We start from the raw sequence: 21,364 nt of genomic DNA, 5'->3' as shown, positions 1-21,364 counted from the left end.
CTTTCCAAATGAGACCATCTTGTTTTTAAGAATGCTCAGATTCTGTTCTGAGAGGTTGAAATATTCACATTTCTGGAAAGGCCCTAATATCTCTTAGCTCACTCGCAACGCAAACAGTCCAACCTTAAAGAGCAAGACAAGTCCCTGCACTTCACCTCATCACCTTTGACGACTTGACAGCTTCTCCCTCTCCATCATAACAGCACCTGGAATTGTGACACGTAAATCTTATCAGCAGAGACAGTCAGCGCGTCCCGGGGCAGTGCAGCCCAGCTTATTGTTTTCTCCCACAGCTCCAGCCTCACTTCTTGCCCCCTTAGGCCTGGCTCTAATGAGCAATCAGGGGTCATAAAGTGGTTCTGTTACTGTTTTCCTTTTTCCAAACCAGTGACACCAGTTGTTCGCACTCCTTGCTGAAGCCTTTTGTGAGGCCTGACAGGCTGTCAATTTGAGGAGGATGATTGTAGAAGAAGACACACATTACCTAGAGGTGACACCACATTCCACTGAAGCTTCTCTTTATGAGTTAACAATAACTTTGAGTAGCTTTGCTGCAAAGCAGCAAGTTTGCCTTGGCTCTCAGGACTATTTTTTCTGCTGCCTCCTTCTGCATCAAATCTAAACAAATATTTTTACAAATATCTAAAAGTAAATTAATCTCACAGATGAATGACAATTAGGGTAAAGGACTGTTGTTTCATGAGACTCCCACAAACAATTTTTGATGTATATTTATTGTCTTTGTACTCTCACAGAAATGAGGAGAGATTTTTGGCCGTCATCAGGGTTGCAGGAAGGACAAGAAGACCATCACAGTGACACACACACAACCCCAAGACAAAAACAGACGGCCACCCACATGCATGCACAGAAAAGTACAAATATATTGTACTTCTGTCTTTTGGTTTGTTCAGCTTATTGTAAAGTTGAAATGAGAATAATATGACTAAACTAAAATTGACTAAACCATACGTTTTAACTACTTTTCTACATTTCCAACATTTGGTATTAGCTTACCTTATTAAAATTAGCCGGCTCAATTTCTCACAAATTAGCCCAGACACTGCTTAATGTTGTTCCATCAAGAGTTTGTGTTTTTTAATATGAATATTCAACTTTAAGAAGATTATAGGCAACATCTTGCCCATCAGTTCAGTCTCTCTAATAAAGTTTCATTTGATTTGTGCACATACTGCCCTCATGTGTTCAACCTGTGATACTAACATTATCCTACCAAGCACAGGCAATGGCGCATGTCTCTGTCATTATCCATAACTCACTATAAAAGTCGATAAAATGCATCCCAGTAGTTGGAACCTACACGTGACAAGCATGTTTTGAGTTCCATTTACAGAAGTCAGTGAAGATTACATTTAACTCATTTGACTGTTAAAGGCTTGAAGACACCCAGAATGGAATGTATCACAAGATTAACTGAATCTGACTTTTTAAACAATTTAACGTATTGAAGCTTCTTTGCATTTTGTTGGGAGCTTCTTTGCTTGAAGCCTAACATGCATCACAAGAATGTGTGTTACTGAATCTTGAAAGACGACATTCACATATTGTTAACATTTATTTCTCAGTACACATCTGTGCCAATATGCGAAAGAGTGCTCAGTCACTGGAAAAGTAGTTTCATACATACAGAAGTTATAATTTTCCAATTGACAAAACTGGAGATTTGACACATTGTGAATCTTTTTTTTTTTTTAGCACTTGAATGCTGCTTTCATGATTCTTTATTCACACTTTTTAAAAGTGTTTTTGGGGCGGCGGTGGCTCTGTCGCTAGAGTGGCTGCCCACCGACCACAGGGTCAGAGATTGGTGCCCTGATCTACCTGACCACATGTCTAAATGCCCCTGGCACTCCCCATCAGCACAGTGCCGGTCCCAAGCCAGCGGAGGGGGGGGGGGGGGGGGGGGGGGGGGGGGCATCTGGTGTAAAAACTGTGCTAAATCAACACAGGGACTAATGATCCACTGTGGCGACCCTAGACTTATGGGATAAGCTGGAAAAAAAAAAAAAGGGGGGGGGGGGGTGACATTTTTGGTCACTTGCAGAAATTCAGGCGCAAGCTTTCACTCTGACTTTTGGCCTGTAATACTACTATTATGCAGCCTAACTAATCCTTACTAATACACATAGCATTGAACTAGGAATAAGAAAGCACGGTAAATGTTTAGGCAATAGGGGCTTTTCTGACATTGTGGAGCATTTTACTCCACAAATCAGATATAGCTAAAACTATGAGCATGGCTACAATCACTGTAATGGAAAGCTGTCATAATGTCCCACAGAATTTTACGGTAAGTGTTGTTTTAAATGTGTTGTTCCTTTAACGGAGCAAAATATCTCCAAATGCAGTGAAAAAGAGTGTTTTGTTTGCAAAATGTTGCTCTTGAATACAAAACTGACTCAGATAAAGTTATGCAATTACATTTTTTTTTTTATATGCGAAGGAATCCAAGCCGTCACTCATTGAAAGCTTAAATAAAAACTAAAAATACCTCCAGGCATCATAATTATATGTAAAATTACAGAGGAAACAATTTTTATCTCTCTCTTAAAGTATCTACCTACATTCTTCACAACTCAGTCCAACCCTTTACTCATCACGTGCACTAATGTGAAGGCTTGAGTTTATCTTCCACTGTGCGATCTCCCTTTGAGCCTCCCATGCATGCTGGGCTCTTAGCCAGGGTGGGGTTACTCCTCCACTGCTCAGGGGTTTTTGCCTGGATTGCCAGTGCATGAACACAGCTACTTAACTCCTCTTTTAGAGCCTCATTAACCAGACGGTGGCGCTGGATCAATGGCAGACCCTCAAACTTTGAGCTGACGACCAGGACACGGAAATGGGATTCAGAGCCGGGGGGCACAGCATGCATGTGGCTTTCATTGTGAACCTCTAAATGATCCGGCTGCAGTGTGTTGGCGAGTTTGGTTCTGATGGCGCTCTCAACAGGCCGGCTGGAGTCTGGGTCCATGTGTGCTCTGAAGTTAGCCAAAGGCCGGGTTAAGGCAAGACTGGCGGTGATGGGCCGAGCACAGCGGAGGACACTGGGCAGCATCAAGAGGTTGTGGCTGGAGACCACCTAAGAAAGGAAAATGTGTATTACTACTTTAATACATGTGATGAGCTGTTGACAGATCTGAGACATATTAATGGTTTCACACGCTTCTTCAGCTTTTATGCAACAGCAGCAACAAACAGCTGTATTTTTAATGTTTAGGTGCAGCTTGTTTTTTCAGATAAGGTCAGAGTTTGTGTACCTACTGTCAGAAAAGGGCCACTGTGATGATACTGTGTGCAAGAAGCTGCCTGGATAAGTAGCGAAACGTTTCTAACCAAGGAAAACAAGTCCAGTTGACATGATTCAAACTTCGGATAACCAAATCTGGATAACGGATAGATTACTGCAAGGCTTTTCAAATTTAATTGACGCACATGACATCGTTAACCTGCCACTAAATCAAGTAATTATTGTAGTGAAAGCGATATAACCATAGTTACAGGATACAGTTCAAAGTCGCAGCCATATCACGTGTTTCATCCAATCTACACTTTAGCTAACACTGTTTGCTAACGTTAGCTTTAACAGAAAGCCCAAAGTGCAAGCAAGACTGAGGTAATGAAACTAAATCTACATCGAAAAGTTCTACAACACATTAGACACACGTCTATTTTAATTATCCGCTTAAATGTTCAACATTAAGCAAAGCTTAATTTGCAGTGAAATAGGCCGCTCACCTTCCGACTGTCAGGTTGTGTCGCTCTATGACGTCACCGAAAGCGCTCTCTTTCTAAAACCGAGCTGGGTCTTGTAGTTTTTAATCAGTTTGTAGTTCTCTCCAGGATTGCGCTCGCACCAGTTAACCAAGTTGTCCACCAGTGGTCGATAGTCCGTGACATCTCCACCCTGAATGCATCCGACAACCGCAATGTCATCAGAAAACTTCTGAATGGTGGCGGGACTCTGAGTTGTACCTGGAGTCAGAGGTGTACAGAGGGAAGAGAAACGGAGATGGGACTGTGCCTTGGGGAGCACAGGTCTGTGCTGCAGGTCACAGTGTCACACAGTTCTGCAGACGGATTTACTGGGGCCGGTCTGGCCCTGGCTATATGTCGAAGTGTCTCTGGGCAAGACACTGAACCCCGAACAGCCCATTCCCCTCCCCAGGTGTTCAGTGCCGGTCCAAGCCCGGTAGAAATTGGGGAGGGTTGCGTCAGGAAGGGCATCCGGTGTAAAAACTGTGCCAAATCACCATGTGGAAAATGATCCACTGTGGCGACCCTGAACTCACGGGAGAAGCCGAAAGGACAAAAGAAAAAAAGAAAAAAAGAATTCACAGCACAGCCACTGTATTGGATTGCATTAGATTGTACAGGTGTGCCTAATAAAGTGGCCAGTGAGAGTATAACAAGAGACAGATCTTACTCCAAAGTATTTTAAATTAGTTTCTCAGAAGTAAGAAGCCATTGCAGATCTTTCATATTCTAAATTGAATATTTTTTAGAGCTTTTTTTTTCTGTTTTCTTCTGTCTTGTACACGTTACCATGTTTGTCCTACTTTTTTAACTGTCAAGCCAACAGTAATTAAAGTTCTTATAATTTCCATTATTAGTAAAAGAAACTTTGTAAGTATAGTAAGTATTAAAACTTTTCAAATGTATGCGTTGGAACAAATTGAAACAAACATCATAAAATAACAATACACATAAAAAAATGACGAAATGTGTTTTGGAATTATTAATCCTTGTTTATTCTTCACGGTTCTTGGTTATCATTATGATTCCAAAGGGTCAGCTGCACATCAAAGTGCAAACCCAACAATCAACGATGAGAAAATATTTAAAAAAAAAAAAAAAAAAGATCTTACACACCTTTTAACAGAACTGATGTCATCACATTTGGGCTAACTATGATTCATAACCAGTATTTAACATTGATGTATTATATTTCATTCGCATTTACAAAATACACACAAATCATAGACAACATACAGCATAGTTCATTTACACTTTCATTTTTTTTTACACTTTTTTCTTATATTTATAGAAGCACAAACATTTTCTACTTACAATACACTACAAATTCTACAACACAGTACAATGGCAAAGGTGATTCATTCTTTGTTACATTGAATTAATGGCAACGCAATCTTATTGACAAAAGCCTCGAGACCTACAAATGTTTCAGATAGTACACACGAATGTTAGCTGTTCAGTCAGGTGCCATTACTAAGCCAACACCCAGCATTTTAGTGGAGAAGGCCAGCATATCATAATGTGCTCCAATTCCCAATAGTTTCGAATCAGAGAATAGGAGACAAATTATCCAAACACTTATTGCTTTATTAACTTTTTGCACTCACGTTTGACTGTTGCTCTGGCAACAAGTGAATTGTACAAAAAACCCTGTGAAGTAAGCTTAGATATGTATATACAAGAGACTATCTTGACTTGGACGGAGCCTGGACTGAGTCACCGAGACAATTAAACGTTTCCACAGCATTCCATGTTGAACAAATACAACAATTACCTTGACATCATTATTCTTCATTTCATGGGTGATACAGGAAAACATACAGAGTGTAGGACGGCTGATGTTTAGCTTTTATATATCTGTGCGGTTAATATGCTATTTCTATTCTATCGCTGTGCTTTTAAGTGGGGAATCTGGGCAAATTTTGCTCTCTGACTTGGACATTTTGGCTTCTGAAGCTAATATTTCTCGGTGTTTTAAAATGAGAACATCTGGATTCCCACAGACTAAAACACAAAACCTTCTCAGATGAGTTGTGAAAACAAAGTCTGCATTACAACATAGAATTGTAGGTCCACTTGTTCTTTGTACATGACCAAAATTCTACATAAGATCGACTGCTAAATAGTACATTTTTAGGGGTCAAAAGGTTTAAAGAACTATCTTATTAGTTATTTCTATTTACATATGTTCATATCTATAACAGAGAATCAAACTGTGTAATGTGTAAACTCAGGCCATAAAAATATTTGGCAATAATTCATGGGGGGTGGTACTTATGGCACACACAAGTTGTCAGATTTGGAGATCAATTTGTGTGAGATGAAGTGTAACGGTGGAGCGTAATGGGGCAGGTCATCAAAGCTCACAGCACCTATGTTCACAACTGCACTCGTATTCACAATTTTGTCATTTGGTACGTTTTTGGTATTTGTGCTCTTGCTGAATGCTCACCTTGTTCTCCTTTAAATCTCTAGCATGGCTGCATCTGGACACGTGTAGAAGAAACTCAAGGCATCCGTAATTGTGCAAGTACGACAGTGTACACTTAGTGCAATGTGTTGTCTACGTATTCAACTGTCTTGCGTCTACATATAGTATGGCTGCTATCCTACAAAATGGCAGTTTGGACAGAAACGTTTTTGTTAATCTGACATGATAATGGGTGTTTTGTTTGTTTTTTTCTTTTACCATGCAATTGTGAACATACCACTCACTTATTGAGCTCAGGGGAATGTGGTCATAATTTTTGCTGACACTGTGCTGTTTCCAGTCTGGGATAAATGAAGATCAGCCCTTTGGCAGTGAATTCTCTAAAGTGAATCTTATGATTTTATATCTAGCTACGTTTGTAAAATAAAGCACAAGCATTCACTCAGTCCCAGTGTACTCTAACTTCATACCCTCATTCATCCCTCATTATATTCAACTGCAAATACTCCTCACTGTTAACCAAGCTATGTGCCCCAAGAACAAAGACACCCCAAACTAGGAAATAGTATTTTTCAACTATTTAATAATCACCCAGAATTTTAAAAATTTCCTAATGTGAGATGGTAAAAAGCCAAAGATGAACAATTAAAATTTCAATATTGCACAGAAGTTTGATATTGCACTGAGAAACACACTCACATAAATATATTAATAATTTAATAATGTATGTGTCAGCTCTAACCCACTTTGTGCCTACGATGACCACATCAAATCTCAAAGTGTCTTTGTGTGTAACATGTAGTTCCTTTTTAAATTCCTGCCTTTTCTACCGTATGTAGTTGTAGGATTTCACCGACTAAAGAAATATTTTCATTTTCATGAACCCCATTTTGCGGCATTTTCTCTGAGGATGGTGATGGAAAGATTCATCTGTTTTTATGGTATCGCAGCAGGAAAAACCAATCACTGTTGCTTTTAACAGTCACAATTTCCTAAATATGAAAATGTAAATCAGGCTAATCAATAGGAAAATGCAACACGTCCAAAAGGATGTTTACGTGTTGGATATAATGGATTTTCATAAAGTTACAGACATACTTTGTGACATGCATAACACACTCTAAAACATATTTTCTAAGAGACAAACATACTGTAAGTGTGGGAGCAAAGGTACCGAAAAGGCATTTTTTACAAAGAGATGTACAGTATGATTGAAAAGTGGGAGTGTGAGATTCTAAACATTTTCATCAAGAAAATGTTAGGGACATTCACACTGGCAAATGTTGTGCTTCAAATGTACATTTTAATTAACAGCTTCGTTATTGTGATCCAATGGCAGCACACGATATCAAACCTCTTTGTGAACTGATTTGACTGATCTCATGACTGAGCAGATGGGATCAGAAAAAAATGCTTTAAAGGGAAAAAGGGGCTTGATTGATCTTGTCCAATCCTAACAACAACAGAAGCAAAACTGGAATGTTCTATAATCTGTAAAATGGCAGTTAATCACCAACACACGACATCAGGAGAGAAAGAAGTGAGACGGACAGGTAAAAGAGGACAAGCCAAGAGATCTGTGTCTTGGTTTTGCCCTGCAAAGTCAAAAATGCTTTAAAATAAAGGTGTAAAATGCTGCATTTTTGATCCGTGTCCAACAAGGGAAAAGGACTCAGGACTTCGGAGGCGAGTTGAATTTGCTCAGCAGAATGAAAGAACTCTGCAACAATGGCTAGTGGTCTATTTGCTTGGCTCGTTAACAAGAGCTCTATTCCCTCACCTCCAAGTTTGGGTGTATATTCATGTTATGGGAAGGGCTGACTGTAAATACACCGTTGTATTCAAGAGGAATAAAATGTTTGAATTCTTACTGAATATTTTGCCTCATTTTTTTACTAATTCAACAATTCTGAGCAATCATTAATATTTTTTACTTACTATCTTTAAAGGGTGACTTACTGCATAATGACCAATCCCAAATATTTATATCTCAGCAGATCTGTACATCTTTTGCATTATCTTACGTGCACAAACTTTTATTGTGGAGGAGGGGTTAAGGGGTAGAATTTAGAGGGCTCTTGAGCTATTCATTCACAGTGTGGCGAAAACTCTTCTGGCCCCCAGAAAATAATTGGCGCCACACTATTGCAGCACCTGACCCCGTGTCTCTGGTAGTTTGAGAGCCAGAAAACTGCCCGCCGCCAGCGCCCCCGAGGCAAATAGGATGGGCACAGCCTTGGTTATACCCACGAACGAGGTGAAGATGCTTATGCCCAAAACAGCTGCTAATTTACAGAGGGCGTTGAGGAAGCCAAACGCTGTGGTTCTGGTAAAAAAAAAAAAAAGAAGGGACAGAAAAGGAGAACAGAGTCAGTTCCTTACTGTTTTATCTCAAGGAATAAAAGCCTCCAAAAGAGAAAGTAATACATTAACACAAGAGTAATTTATCGCTTAATAAACCCCAGTACATCAGCTGTGGGTGGCCAATCATTCAGAGACTGTAGGGACTATTTATGACCAATAGATGGAGCTACATCTCCTAAAATCAAAACTCTTACACAGTCCTGGTTTGGTAGGATTTCTAAATTATATATCCCCAAGAATAGTCATGTTTCATTTCATATGAGCTTCAATTTATATTATTCAATCAAATGAGAATTCACACATTCTGCTACTTTAGTTGGGACCAAAAAAAAAAAAAGCACATTCTGCAGTAGGCATTCGATGGCAACAACACAGCTTAAATCCATTTACATCACAACCACCGCCAATGATTTCAGTCCCCAATTTCAACCATCCCTATAAGCCAGCCAACCATTGGAGGGCTCCTCCTATGACATCATTTACTATGTCATTGAATAGCACTGACCCTGTCTTCATGGTGTCAACAGATTTCGTGCCTAAATTGCCTACCTCTTGTCAGAGGGGTAGAGTTCGACAGTCAGCACATCCAGGGCATTCCAGGAGGCGATGCTGATTCCCCCGAACAAGCAGAGTAGAGCAATCATGGCTGACTCACTGTTGCCAAAAGACAGGAAGAAACAGCTGATGCAAGAGATCACGCTGGAGCCCGCTGTACAGAGAGAAAGAAGAAAATGTTTGTGAAAGGATTGGTGCATGGAAAACCCGACATGTCCAAAAAGGATGCTGATGTACGAACTCATCTTCTGTCACAGCACATATGGAGTTGAGTGACGTGACCTGTCTTACCCAGCATCCTCAACCTCCCGATCTTGTCCATGAGCAGCGCGGAGACGATGTTGCCTGGCAACACTGCCAAGGTGCCCAGGAAACTAACAAAGTAGACCATGTAGGCATTGTTCTCATCGCTGATGTCACTGAGCAGGCAGCCCTCTTTGTTGTGCATGAAAGTGCTGTTGAGAAGCTTGCAGTTGATCAACCTGTACTTGAAGAGATCTGGAGAGGATGAGGGGAGGGAAGCAGAGGTCAGGGGTGGGATATCACACCTTTTATTCCAATACACTCATATGAGCAAGTCAGGTTGTGTTCGACAAAAGCACAAACCCAGAAGAAGAAAAGTTGGGAGCATTAAAATCACAGCAAAAATGACTTGAAGACATTTGCATAGTAATGTCAAAACATTATAGAGAGAACACAACAAATCCTGCCTGCACTAGGTGACAGCAGAGAGGAAAATGTCCCTTTAACGGAAGAAACTGGTTTTCTGATGCTCAGGTTTTGCTAATCTTCTTCTAATTTTATTAGGTCCTGGTCATGTACTGTATAAAATAGAATATATACAGTGTCCAAAGAGAATCATCGAAACCATTTGCACTAAGCTTGAAAAACATACATGTAGATCATGAAATTTAAATCTTTATTTTCTTTAACTTCTTAGTATTGGGCAGAAACCGCAGTATATCCATGTATGAAGAAAAATACCTTATGTTTTTCCCCCATGTGCAGAGTTTGCTGCAAATAGAAAAAAAATAAAAACACAAGGGTATTGTGTTGTCATGGCTGCTGGATCTTCTTGTTGACTGCAGCTGTTTTCTTCTCAGCTCTCGTATGATACAGTGAATGGTCAGAAAACAAGTCTCAAATATTTGTTTAGGCCTGAGATTAAAGAAGAGCCCTTCTCTGCCTGATTCTGGAATAAGCAGCTGCAACAGTTGTGCAAAGTATCCAATTAACAGTGATGGTCCAACAGCCCAGAAGTACAAGCAGACTGTACTCTGGTTCTTTATCATAAGCCTTGCCTATTACATCTTGTTCTTATGTGGTCCAGGGAATAAAATTTCTAATTCTTGGTGCGATCCTGAAAAGAATAGCTCCAATTCTTGCTTGAGATGAGGTAATTATTTCCCTGGGCTTGGTGACAGGAGTTGACATTTCTGCTGATGATGAACTGCTGTCGGTTGCTTGGGCTGATGAAGTTCCTCATGACTCCCCACCAGCCTGTGGCGTCTTTAAGCCATGCGATGCAGTAATTTTGCAGACTTCCTCACGGCGTGAATGGAGCAGAGGTGTAGGCTCGGGTCTGTCAAGACCCAGACCAGACTTGGGCGGGTTACGTGTGGTTTTGCTGACCCAAGGCAACACAAATTGGATGGACCACGGAAAGGGCGCATCTAGATCGTAAGGAAGCGTTTTTGTGCTTTCTGAATGCTGTGCACCCTGTAAGCGTGCACCGGTTTTTGTGCCATTAATCAGAGAGTTGTGTAAGGGAACATGCACAGGCGATTAAAACGTACGCACTTGTGTGAGGTTTAATTCGTTTCGAAGTCGGAAAAATACCGTAGAGCTGTAAATTGTTTGTTTGTTGCTCTCTTCAGTCACGTGACTCTACATTAAATCTGCTTCAAATTAAACAATCCCGTAATACAACCTGAACTCTGACACTGATGCTCTACAACATGGGCGTTAATAGCATAATTAGCCTGTTGTAGTTATTTATTTATTATTTAATGTGTTTAACTTTTTATAACATTTGCCATGCAAACAAATCTCTAGGATTTTAGCTGTACTTATTTTATTTATTAAACTTCTAATATTAATATTAATATTAATAGGGCGACTCTCAAACGCCTTTTGGCTTTTTCCACATTTTGTTAAGTTGCAGCCTTATTCCAAAACGGATCAAATGCATTATTTTCCTCGAAATTCTACAAACAATAGCCCAAAATGACATGTGAAATCCGTTCTGGAATAACATAACTGTAACATAACAAAATGTGGAAAAAGTTAGGCGTGAAGACCCTCTGGATGCACTGGACACTTGTGTGTATGTGTGTGTGTGGAGTTGCATATGCACATAGTTATATTGCCACATCCGGGCTGAGGGTGTTCGTGTTGTGTGCAGTGTACACACAAAGAAAAATCTGTAAATACATATTCTGATCTCGATTATCTCGGAAAAACAACTCTAATTAAAATGAAAAACATAATCTGAGGATCCCTCAGAGTATAGTTTGGTCAAGGACACACAAAAGGAAACAACAGCTTATGATCTGTCTGGGCCAGGTGGGCAAACAGGGAGCCATGGCTGCGACAGAGACACCGTGAACAACAGCTCTGTGTGCTCCAGTAAAAGGCTGATGAAACAACTCAACATCTGGGCTCTACTTTGCCGTAATGTGGGTAAAAGACAGGGCTTTAAACACATTTGAGCTCTGCTGAATCAAATGTATGTATGAAATGCATCTGTTGTTTGCTGTTATACATTAAGCCAATCTTTATGCTCACTTCTTCTAAGAGACAGATGTTACTCTCAAGCAAATTCTTTTCTCCTACTCTCACTTCATGTACTAGGACTTGCTGCACGGTAGCTATTGTATCAGTAAAGTATGGTCATAATCGCTCAGCCAAACAGCTCAAAGGAAGATTGAGCCTTAATTGAGCCTTAAGCAAACACATTTCTAATTTCCTGGTCTGCTGAGAAAATCCTGGCTGACACTGACTGCACCTGCAAAGCAAGAGGAGAGTCCAGCAACTACGTCTGATGTGTTTGTATACGAGTGCACAGCTGCTGAATCTATAGGTCACCTGTCCTTATCTAAAATCTGCAAAAATACAGTTCTCAGTTCTTTTGCATGTGACACCCTTTTTCTGGATTAAAATAAAATGATGAGACTAGATGAGGGACATTAAAGCAGAAGGATTCATTTGGGTTGCTAGGAGACGCTGCACCCTTGTGATGTTGAATTTGGTGGAGTGCCAGTCATTCAGTGTGGTGGCAGTGAGGGGGTGGGACCGGGTTGAGCCATTTAGACAAACAGTTGGAGCTGATTTTAGTGCTCTTTAACAAGAAAAGCTGGAAATACAGTGTTCAGGAAAACGGAATATAAACCCTCGAAACTGCAACTTAAACACAGTTGAAATAGAAGAACAGTATCTGTAAAGAACATGTCACACAAACCGGTTTGCATTTGTAGACAGCAAACGGAGATGGAAACTGTGTCAGCTGGTCTGCTCAAAGGCTAGTTACAGTATGTGAGCAGGAAATCTTTGAATGCACTTCCAAAGGCAGAAAGGTAAAACTGGCAGAAAGAGAGACCTCAGTTTACAAACCATTTAGATCTTTATAACATCATTATTCACCCAAAGGCTTAAATGCAAGTGCTAGAAAAACATAGATGTGCTATGAGAAGAAGTGTTTCTGTTTCATGAGGTGAAAGTGCAAGAAAAAACAGATCAGAAGATGTTAGGGAATAGAAAATTGGGTAAAAGTTCTGTTTTTGGATTTTTATTTTTATTTTTTCTATTGGCGGTCAGGCTGCTGAGAGGCATCGTGGGATCATTGAGCTGCAGAGTTTTGCTTTGTGTGTTTTGTGCGGTGAAGGGACCAGGCAGCGTTTGTTGGCAGAGGGCGGGAGGGATTGTTGACCTAAATGAGGGAGTCGAGCAGGCGCCGTCGAGTTGTCTGCTCTATGTTGCAGGCATCTACGGGAAGCCTGTGGGGAGATCTGAACAGGGATGTGACCCGCGCCTGGGCAATGAATCGGCGTGCATATTCAGAGAGGTAGGGTCTGATCTTTCCGATGCCCTCGAGACAGAGGGGATGCGGTTGGTAAACATGCATTAGCACCGGTCCCAGGGTTGGTGTTTCGACAGGTCCTACTGTCAAATGTCAACGTGAGCAAGACACTGAAGCCCAAGTTAGTTGCTCCCCCATCGTTGTGAGAGTTCAAATAGGTGAATGAGGAGAAATGTAAAGCACTTTGGGTTCTTAAAAGGTAAAGACCATTTACCATAGGAGTCGTAGCAGGTCAGTGAGTCTTTATCCTTCTTCCTCTCCTTGTTTACTTACCTTTTTTTTCTGCACCAGACTCATCTTCCACTAATTATTTTCATCCCTTCTGGAGCAGATGTTAACCAGTTTCACCTATAATGTTCACCGAGGGCCATAGTAAACCTCCCACCCCCACCCCCACACTTTAAATGTTTTATTATACAGTCTCACCGCAAACAAATGTGTACGTTTCCTACCTGTGTTGTAGAAGAGAGTGGCAATGAAAGTGCAGTTCCTAAAAAAGGTGTTGCTGGAGATGATGTCCTCAAAGTAACACTCCTCAAACAGAGAGTCCTCAAACACCATGGACTTCATTTTCAGGTTCATAAACCTACGAGTAATTAAAGATGAGGATGAAGAAATCAGGAGGCAAAAAGGCCATAGAGGGACAAAGAATGGGGATGCAAGAAGAGAAAGAATCCTTTGATCACAAGGGCTGAAACTATTAGGCTGTCTGATATTCCATTACCATAATGCTGTTTGAATAACAGCTGAAATCACATGCAGTGCTGAGGTTGAAGAGACAAGGTCAAAGGAAGCATCAAAGACGGGCTTGTTAGACACGAGCACATCTGCAGGCCTTTCCATTCAATGAAAGTCATATTCAGAATAATAGATTTTGCAGCCTCATTTATATTTTCATCTAGGTTATTTTCATTCACCACAAGGTACGTTTTGAAAAAAATTCATCCATTAAGTAAGGAGATGTGTAAGATATAAAAATTGTCAGAATGCCCTTGGAATGAAGCAGATCTCACTAATGTGTTGCTTAATTCAACACTAACAAGGAGATGCAGTTAACTCACTTGTCGTTGAAATACTGTCCCTGACGGTGGATCTGGTTTTCCAGGGTGAAGTTAAACGTGACGTGTTCTACTTTCTCCTTGACAAAAACCTTGGTGCGGGAGGAGTACTCCTGTTTCTGCAGGTACTTGATCATGTCTGGGAACCACACTGTCAGACCGTAGTAGCTGAAGGAGGAAGAGGAGCGGACAGAGGGACAAAGACAGTGAGGGTGTTTCTGACACACAAACAGACAAATCTAACAATCGTACGGGGAAATATGAACGCTCCTAAAAAATGTTGTATCTACGAATACGACAAAGGACAGAGGAACATTTGAAGCATTTTTCCTTCTTACTGGTGGTTGTATACTGTACTTTGAGACCCTGAGGACGTTGATTGTATTTAGCACTTTTAGCCAAAGCGCTTTACGATGTTGCCTTTCATTCACCCATTCACACACACACATCGATGGCGGTGGCTGCCGTGCAGGGCGCTCACCTGACCCACCGGGAGCAACTTGGTGCTTGGACACGTAGCCGGGAGGGACCGGGAATCGAACCACTGACCACTGACCAAGGTTGTTTTGCACTTTTAATAAATATTCCGGTTGCATAAAGTACATTAATGCAGTGATAAAGTACAGTATTTCATATGTGTCAGAATAGTTTTTTCCGTACTATACTAGTTATTGTTTTCCTCACAGTTCAATTTCAGTGAAAACTATCTTACTTTTTATTAGACTTTTCATTTATTTAATAACTATAATTTCTACTTTCTGCACTTTGTAGATTATTCATTATTATTATCATTATTCTATTCATTAAAACACTGAATAAAAAAGATATAATTATGAACATACAACGGTAGTAAGTTACTAACCCCTTATTTTTTCTTTAATGCAAGAATTTGAATTTCGATATATTTAGCTAATATGTTAATATGTCCGTACTTTAACTGAATTGTTTTCATGTGTTATTACTCTTTAATGCAAAATGCACTAAAAAAGAAGACTTGACCAGTTAATCCTGATGTAGATAAAGCATGTGACTTCTATTGACATTGGCATCATTACTTTTAATAGTTGAATTTGTTATTGCAAATAACTTAGGGAACACGTTCCGCCTTGGCGACCCCTGAAGAGACAAGCCGAAAGCCGCTGATCTACTCATCTATATATTAGTAACCTTGTACAAGCAGCCTTGTCATGTCATTTCGATGGAAGATCTATCTTAACTACGTCTAAGCGTCAAAAGCCACTGTGTTTCGTGATCAACGCTATCTAGATTTTTTTTTCGCCGTTGCAAACACGTTGACTTTACTGACCGGATTCCTGTATATCAGGTCACGTATACGTCACAGTATCACCCGGAAACATGCAGTGGTGCATCATCATTCAACCTGATCGCACCTGAAGGACATGGAGAACCACACAGCCATCATCATGTAGGTGGTGCGGCGATACTCAGGTGAGAAAATGGTCAGGAAATTACTCCACACCTGGAAGAACAGAGGTGGACACAGACACACAGAGAAAAATATGTATAATATAATATATAAAACCTTTGGAAATACCTGTGAAAACATGTTTCTGTTCATTATCTGCACAAAAGAACCAATTATTTCCCAGAATCTCATTCTAGCTGCATAGTAAATACACATTATTCTGACTGCAAAAAAAATCTAATAATTCAAAGCTGATTTTTTTTCCTTGTGACATTTACTTGGGTTTATGAAGTAAATTTGCAGTATTTTCTAAGTACAGGTAGTTTTAAAGAGATCATTTTGGGGGAATAAACTAGATTAAAGATTAAAAGCAAAAAAGGCAGCACCTGATGGAAAAGTGTTGTAAGCTTTATCCTCCATTTCCTGGGCAAGGAAGCACCTTCACCTATGTCCACTAGTTCATCCAACTGCTTGACCGTTTTAATGGTGGTCACCTGGAAGGAAGAAAACAACCATTCGTATTATTAATAAGTTGCTGCATTTCATGATTTTTTAAAATGTTTTTTACCTTCAACGTACTTTGTGATGAATTAATGAAATGTGCTTTGATGTGTATGTGTTAATAAATATATATAAAACCTATAACTATTTTACTTTTATGCCATTTTTCATCACTCTTTAATTTGCACCTTTGCTTCAGATAGTACAGGTGCTAACGTGTGAATGGCAATTGTACAGCTACAAGTTAGCAATTAAGCTTACACCTACAATATTAAACAGTTATAATAACTGGACTAATGTAGTAAGAAGAGGTGATAGAGCGTTTTAATGTCACCATATTTCATTCAAGTTGTAATAAGCTCTGTAGCTTGAAGCAATAAACGAGGACAGCAGTTAAGCAAAATCTGTTTTAATTTATTAATATGCAAAATTCTGCAGCACCAAGCTTAAAATCTGCTGCACTGCTGCCTGGAGACTGATACGTGCACAGCGCGATGACAGTATTTTCTGCATGCGGACAATAGCCCGGGAATGTAAAAGTGACTTACGGAGAAGACCCTCTCCGGGTAACCTTTGGCCCTCATGTTGGTATCATGGACCTGCTTTAGAATCATCCACGCCTCATCGTGTTTGCCGTTCTGGAGAAGAGATACAACGCGAATTCACGCTTTGGTCAGAACTTGTGTTGCAGTCGGCCTCAGAAATTAAAAACACAGCAAAAGCAGATTTCCAGAGCAGGTAATGTAAGGCATAAATCATACTAAGAATTATGATACAGTATATCTTGGCACATATATTTGTTTAGCCTTTAATTTTGCTGGACAGGCCAGCAGAACTGTATAGTATCAGTATCTTCGGATCTAACAACTTGCAGCTGTCTGCCTAAGTGGTCGGGATTCAGACACACATTTGCCACATTGTGCTGTGAGAATTTTTTTAAATATTAAAAAATAAATTCAACACGCAGTGCAGTATTTTGTGTGGACATTTTCTAAGAGAAAACAGTGAGCGGATTTCTTTCCACGTCTGATTCCGTAGATGCCCATACGTGTCTCTGCATCCTGCTACAGCTTTAGTTACTTAAACACCGATATCAATGTGGTTGAAAACTCAATTTTACCCTACAAAATCATCAAAATGACTAATCATCAAAATTATTCAAAGTGCTCTGAAACAATATAATCAGCACTTTGTCCGCTGCACAGCGAGCACCGCTTTGCAGCGCACTGATGCTTCCTGTTTTCCACTGTATGTATTCAAATAATTCGTCCACATTGTCTGTGGGGTGAGAGGGGTGAGAGCTGACAGGCTGACCTCCAGGTAGAAGCGGGGGCTCTCGGGCATGGTGGTGAGGGCGGAGATGGCTGCTACAGAGGGGAAGGCGCACACCAACACAAAGACACGCCAGCTGTGGAACTGGTAGGCTGAGCCCATCTGGAAACTCCAGCCTACACAGGGAGAGGAAGGGGGGAGGCGTCAGAGTAAACACGAGCAGAGGGGCAGCTGCTAGACTTGAATTCTGAGCACAAAAAGCCTTCTCCACTCACATTTAAACTGCTCTGGGAGTGTGCATCTCTTTAAACTGCTGTGATTAAAACTGCATTGCAACAATTTGGCATCTGTATTCCTGTCCGCCCGGCCAGACTTTTCCTACTCTTCAGTGAAATGTGGCTGACATTCTGCACTGTACCATTTTAAAGACAAATAGCAGTAACATTGAAATGAAGCGAGTAAACTGTAATGTGCCGCGGTGCCAAGTTTGGCTGTTTCATCAAAAAGTTGACAAAAAATAAAGAACGTTTCCCCAGTTTGTCATGAGACGTCTAGTGGAAAAACCAAATATTCCTCTGACTTAAATTTGGGCACGGGTAGGAGGCTCAAAACATATTTTTCACTGATTTCAGCGGGTAGCGTGTCATTTAATCCCCCAAACGCAACATGAATTTATTATTTTAGATATGCATTTATTTCTAAATACTTTTCATTTTTGAAAACTGAGCCAACTCTATCCACTGATGAAGGACAGGCATTCTGGCAGACAGAAATCTAGCAATAAACCTTAGTTAAGAAAAGAAGTTTTTCCAGTTTAAAAAAAAAAAGTAAATCTACTAAATAGCTGTTATAACTGTATGGTAACACAATGAGAGGCTACTTTTAAGTGTAGTCATACAAAATTTAATGTCATACTGTAGATAATTTCTCACTCAGTCATTTAGACTCTACACCAGCTTGGAATTAGAGGAAGTTACAATTGTTGGCAAATACATTTGCATCCATATCCATTTTGGAGTGTCGTAAACCAATATTGTAAGTTTATTGACTTTCTATAATGGCAAATCACGCTGATGGTGGGGTGGAGGCATTCAAGTTAAGTGTTTTCTGATCTAGAATAAAAAAAAAGTGTCCTTGTTTGTAGCCCCAGACGAGATGACTATAATGATGATGTGAGGAGGGGGTCCTAAACCTAAAACTCCTGCAATAACTTGATTGATGATTTAGACCATAGAACCTGTCTGAATGAATATTCAGTGGGTAGGATGGTACATACAGTATAGAGACACACAGTACACTTTGTTGCTGGTACAATTTGAAGATGATGAGACCAAAGTCACACAGGGAAAACTTAAATTATGCTTTTGTACAGAAGCTAAAAACATAAATAACTGATTTCTTCAAAGATTCCTGAGGCAAAGCAAAAGCTACATTTGATTTAATAATGTTACTGTGGTCTACTGTTGACAGAGAGAGTGAAAGCTCTGATTAAATGAGCCCTGATTATACTTAACCTTATAAAGGTAACAGCCAGCGACTAGAGTAAACAAGATCGAATTAAGTTTTGAGAATTGATTTTTCAAACCACTCAAACACTTATCAGGTTCAAAACCACTGTTAAATTGAATGAACAATAGATTAGCTCCATATTTTCTTACCATAGTGTGGGATGATAGCCCAGGCCATGGCAGAGGCATAGATACCACCGATCATCCAAAACATGCACAGCCAACTCAGATGCTCTCCTCGCTTCTCCTGGGCCAAGAACTCAGAGTAATAGGAAAACACGATGGGGATGGAGCCGCCGATACTGTAAAGTAAAGAGGGAGACGCGGGGAAGAGAATTAAACGAAGGGAACAGATCCACATGAGGAAGCAAATGTTGCAGAGAAGAGAGGGAAACAAAGGAGGAAGAAAGCGAGAAAAGGTCAATGGTAGATTAAAAGGAAGCAAAAACAAAGAGAGAGCTGAGAGCAAAGCAAGCAGATCCACCGTGAAAGAGAAAGCAACGGGAGAGACAGCATGAGAGACAACTGTGCAGCCTTGTAGTTTATTGAGAATGCAGCTTGAAGTCTTCAAAGCCGCCTCTAATGGCCCAGTCAATTGTATTTAACTACACCATCTCCCCATCTACAGGGCCTCTGTGCATCTTCCATCCCAACAACTTAGAGTCTGATGGGAACTGAGGTCACAGACAGGCTCACAGCTCCGCAATCAAGCAGAGCCACTGATTGTTAATAGAGTGACTCAGGTTAAAGATCCCCAAACTGCAACTGGAAGCAAAATTCCTATCGAACAGGCCCCTGTGCACATTTCACTAGAGATAAAGACAGTTTCACAATCTACAGATTATCATTTAATGGGGAAGACAGAGTGCGGGGAAGTTTTCCTGATTATGAAGATAAGCTGAAATGTGGGCTGCAGGATGGCTTGTTAAGCCACTGTGAACGTTCCCAACTGTGATTCCCCTACAGCAGAAGCACGGTAACAGTGAAACAGTCAGCAGCTATGGTAAAATATATGAGGATCACCATTGTCTAGAAATGGTAAATGTACAAAAGACTGAGTACATGTCAAAATATTTTACTGGGTAGCAAGACTTTGCCCTGCTGGGGGCGCAATTTACTGTAAGTAGTGGGGGCTCACTAAATTCTGCAGTACTGATCACACAAAGACATTTCTGGAAACTCATCTTATATTTGTTTGGATTCTTAGTTCAGACCAACTTGAACCATATTTCCCTCTCTAGGTCCACGCAGCTAAAAATGAATGAGCTGAATGCAAAACCTAGAAATCAAAAGATAACAGACGTGTCGTTGACAGGAAAATAAACCCTCTGTGTTAGGATGGGTCTGTTTGTGGTTTGCTGCTGTTCCCTCCCTGAAGGCTGCGATTTAGAATCTGAGCCTGACAATCAGAGCAAAGGCCACCATTTTGTGGATATTCTGTTGCCAGCACTCACACAACATGGACAGAAACACGGGCAGAAAAAGCCTTAAGAGACATCAGAATGTCTCGCATTCATTTAAAGTGAGTGTGACTACACTAATGTGCCTTCTTGACCAACTTCAATCAAACTGGTAACGCCAGCTTATTCTGAAATCAGAAGTATGAAATTACTTCTCATTTCAGGGCAACTTGAAACAATTAGTGACTTTAAAAAAGCACATAGCAAAACAGGACCTCACAGACATCCAAATATGTGGTAGATTAGCAGGCGTGTGGTCTTGAACAGCATTATACATTAGCAGTGCTTTTTATCTGTTGGTTGACATGTGACATCACTCTGCTTGTCAAGTCCACTGATGTACCACAGTGCTCGTGACTGCCTCTCATTCCAGCTCTGGCTGCTGCTGTGCCTGTGTGACTCATGCCGCTCCTTACCCCACACCAGAGGCCAGGCGGCAGAAGAGAAAGGAGCTGTAGCCCTGGACGAAGGACGAGAAGAAGGCAAACACGCTGTTGATGGAGAGTGAGATGAGGAGGGTCTGCCGCCGGCCAATCCGGTCAGCCAGGCCACCCCATACAAAGGCCCCGACCATCATCCCCAGGTACACGATTAAACCTAAAGGAGGAGGGGAGGAAAGAAGAGTCAGAAAAAGATGAGAGAGATTAAGTGGGAATGTGATGGCAATGAACGTGAGGAGGAAACAAGAGACAGAGGCCTAGATAATGAATATTATTCATCATTAAAAATATTGATATTACTTCCAGCACTCACTTCAACTCTCATTAGGTTTCCAGTTCCCAGTAAATCAGCTCGTTTGGCTCATTATTGGACTACTGAAGTATTTTGAATGAAGCACAAAACAAAGAGACAGAGTTGACCAACGTCATCTGACCTGTATACTACCAGAGATAATCAAAAAGGTTTATTCTGCACAGCACCTTCACAAAACTTATAC

At 40.6% G+C, this 21,364-nt stretch overlaps 2 protein-coding genes across 4 annotated transcripts in view; both read right to left on the bottom strand.

Annotated features, from left to right (window-relative positions):
• Window positions 1-1,563: 1,563 nt before the first annotated feature.
• Window positions 1,564-3,872, bottom strand: bola1 (bolA family member 1). Of its 2 annotated transcripts, none has more exons than XM_067511531.1 (2): window positions 3,757-3,872; window positions 1,564-3,100 (listed from the first exon to the last, which is right to left on the bottom strand). In XM_067511531.1, the coding sequence occupies exon 2, from the start codon at window positions 3,074-3,076 to the stop codon at window positions 2,627-2,629; it is 450 nt and encodes a 149-aa protein (XP_067367632.1). In that variant the 5' UTR covers window positions 3,077-3,100; window positions 3,757-3,872; the 3' UTR covers window positions 1,564-2,626. The 2 variants fall into 2 exon arrangements, with proteins under 2 accessions (XP_067367632.1, XP_067367633.1); XM_067511532.1 differs by lacking the exon at window positions 3,757-3,872 and adding an exon at window positions 3,283-3,490.
• An 871-nt stretch (window positions 3,873-4,743) lies between these two features.
• sv2a (synaptic vesicle glycoprotein 2A) overlaps window positions 4,744-21,364 on the bottom strand; it is a 39,372-nt gene continuing 22,751 nt past the window's right edge. Inside the window, exons 2-13 of one of the 2 annotated variants that reach the window (XM_067511190.1) lie at window positions 21,181-21,242; window positions 20,844-21,024; window positions 19,118-19,269; window positions 17,502-17,635; window positions 16,736-16,825; window positions 16,073-16,180; window positions 15,652-15,740; window positions 14,264-14,428; window positions 13,655-13,788; window positions 9,416-9,622; window positions 9,119-9,278; window positions 4,744-8,531 (exon numbers count right to left, since the gene is read on the bottom strand). In XM_067511190.1, coding sequence (XP_067367291.1) covers window positions 8,348-8,531; window positions 9,119-9,278; window positions 9,416-9,622; window positions 13,655-13,788; window positions 14,264-14,428; window positions 15,652-15,740; window positions 16,073-16,180; window positions 16,736-16,825; window positions 17,502-17,635; window positions 19,118-19,269; window positions 20,844-21,004 — 1,584 coding nt within the window. In that variant the 5' untranslated portion in view covers window positions 21,005-21,024; window positions 21,181-21,242 and the 3' untranslated portion in view covers window positions 4,744-8,347. The remainder of the gene's footprint in view (window positions 8,532-9,118; window positions 9,279-9,415; window positions 9,623-13,654; window positions 13,789-14,263; window positions 14,429-15,651; window positions 15,741-16,072; window positions 16,181-16,735; window positions 16,826-17,501; window positions 17,636-19,117; window positions 19,270-20,843; window positions 21,025-21,180; window positions 21,243-21,364) is intronic. The other variant, XM_067511189.1, reaches the window with a different exon arrangement.

The sequence above is a fragment of the Channa argus genome, chromosome 7 (assembly GCF_033026475.1).
Source record: "Channa argus isolate prfri chromosome 7, Channa argus male v1.0, whole genome shotgun sequence".
NCBI classification, from domain to species: Eukaryota; Metazoa; Chordata; class Actinopteri; order Anabantiformes; family Channidae; genus Channa; species Channa argus.
The sequence above is the reverse complement of the archived record's forward strand: the minus strand, read 5'-3'. Positions and strand labels throughout refer to the sequence as shown.

Excerpts from the sequence above, each read along its gene's own strand:
- bola1 (XM_067511531.1), bottom strand. The coding sequence starts at position 3,076 with ATGCTGCCCAGTGTCCTCCGCTGTGCTCGGCCCATCACCGCCAGTCTT.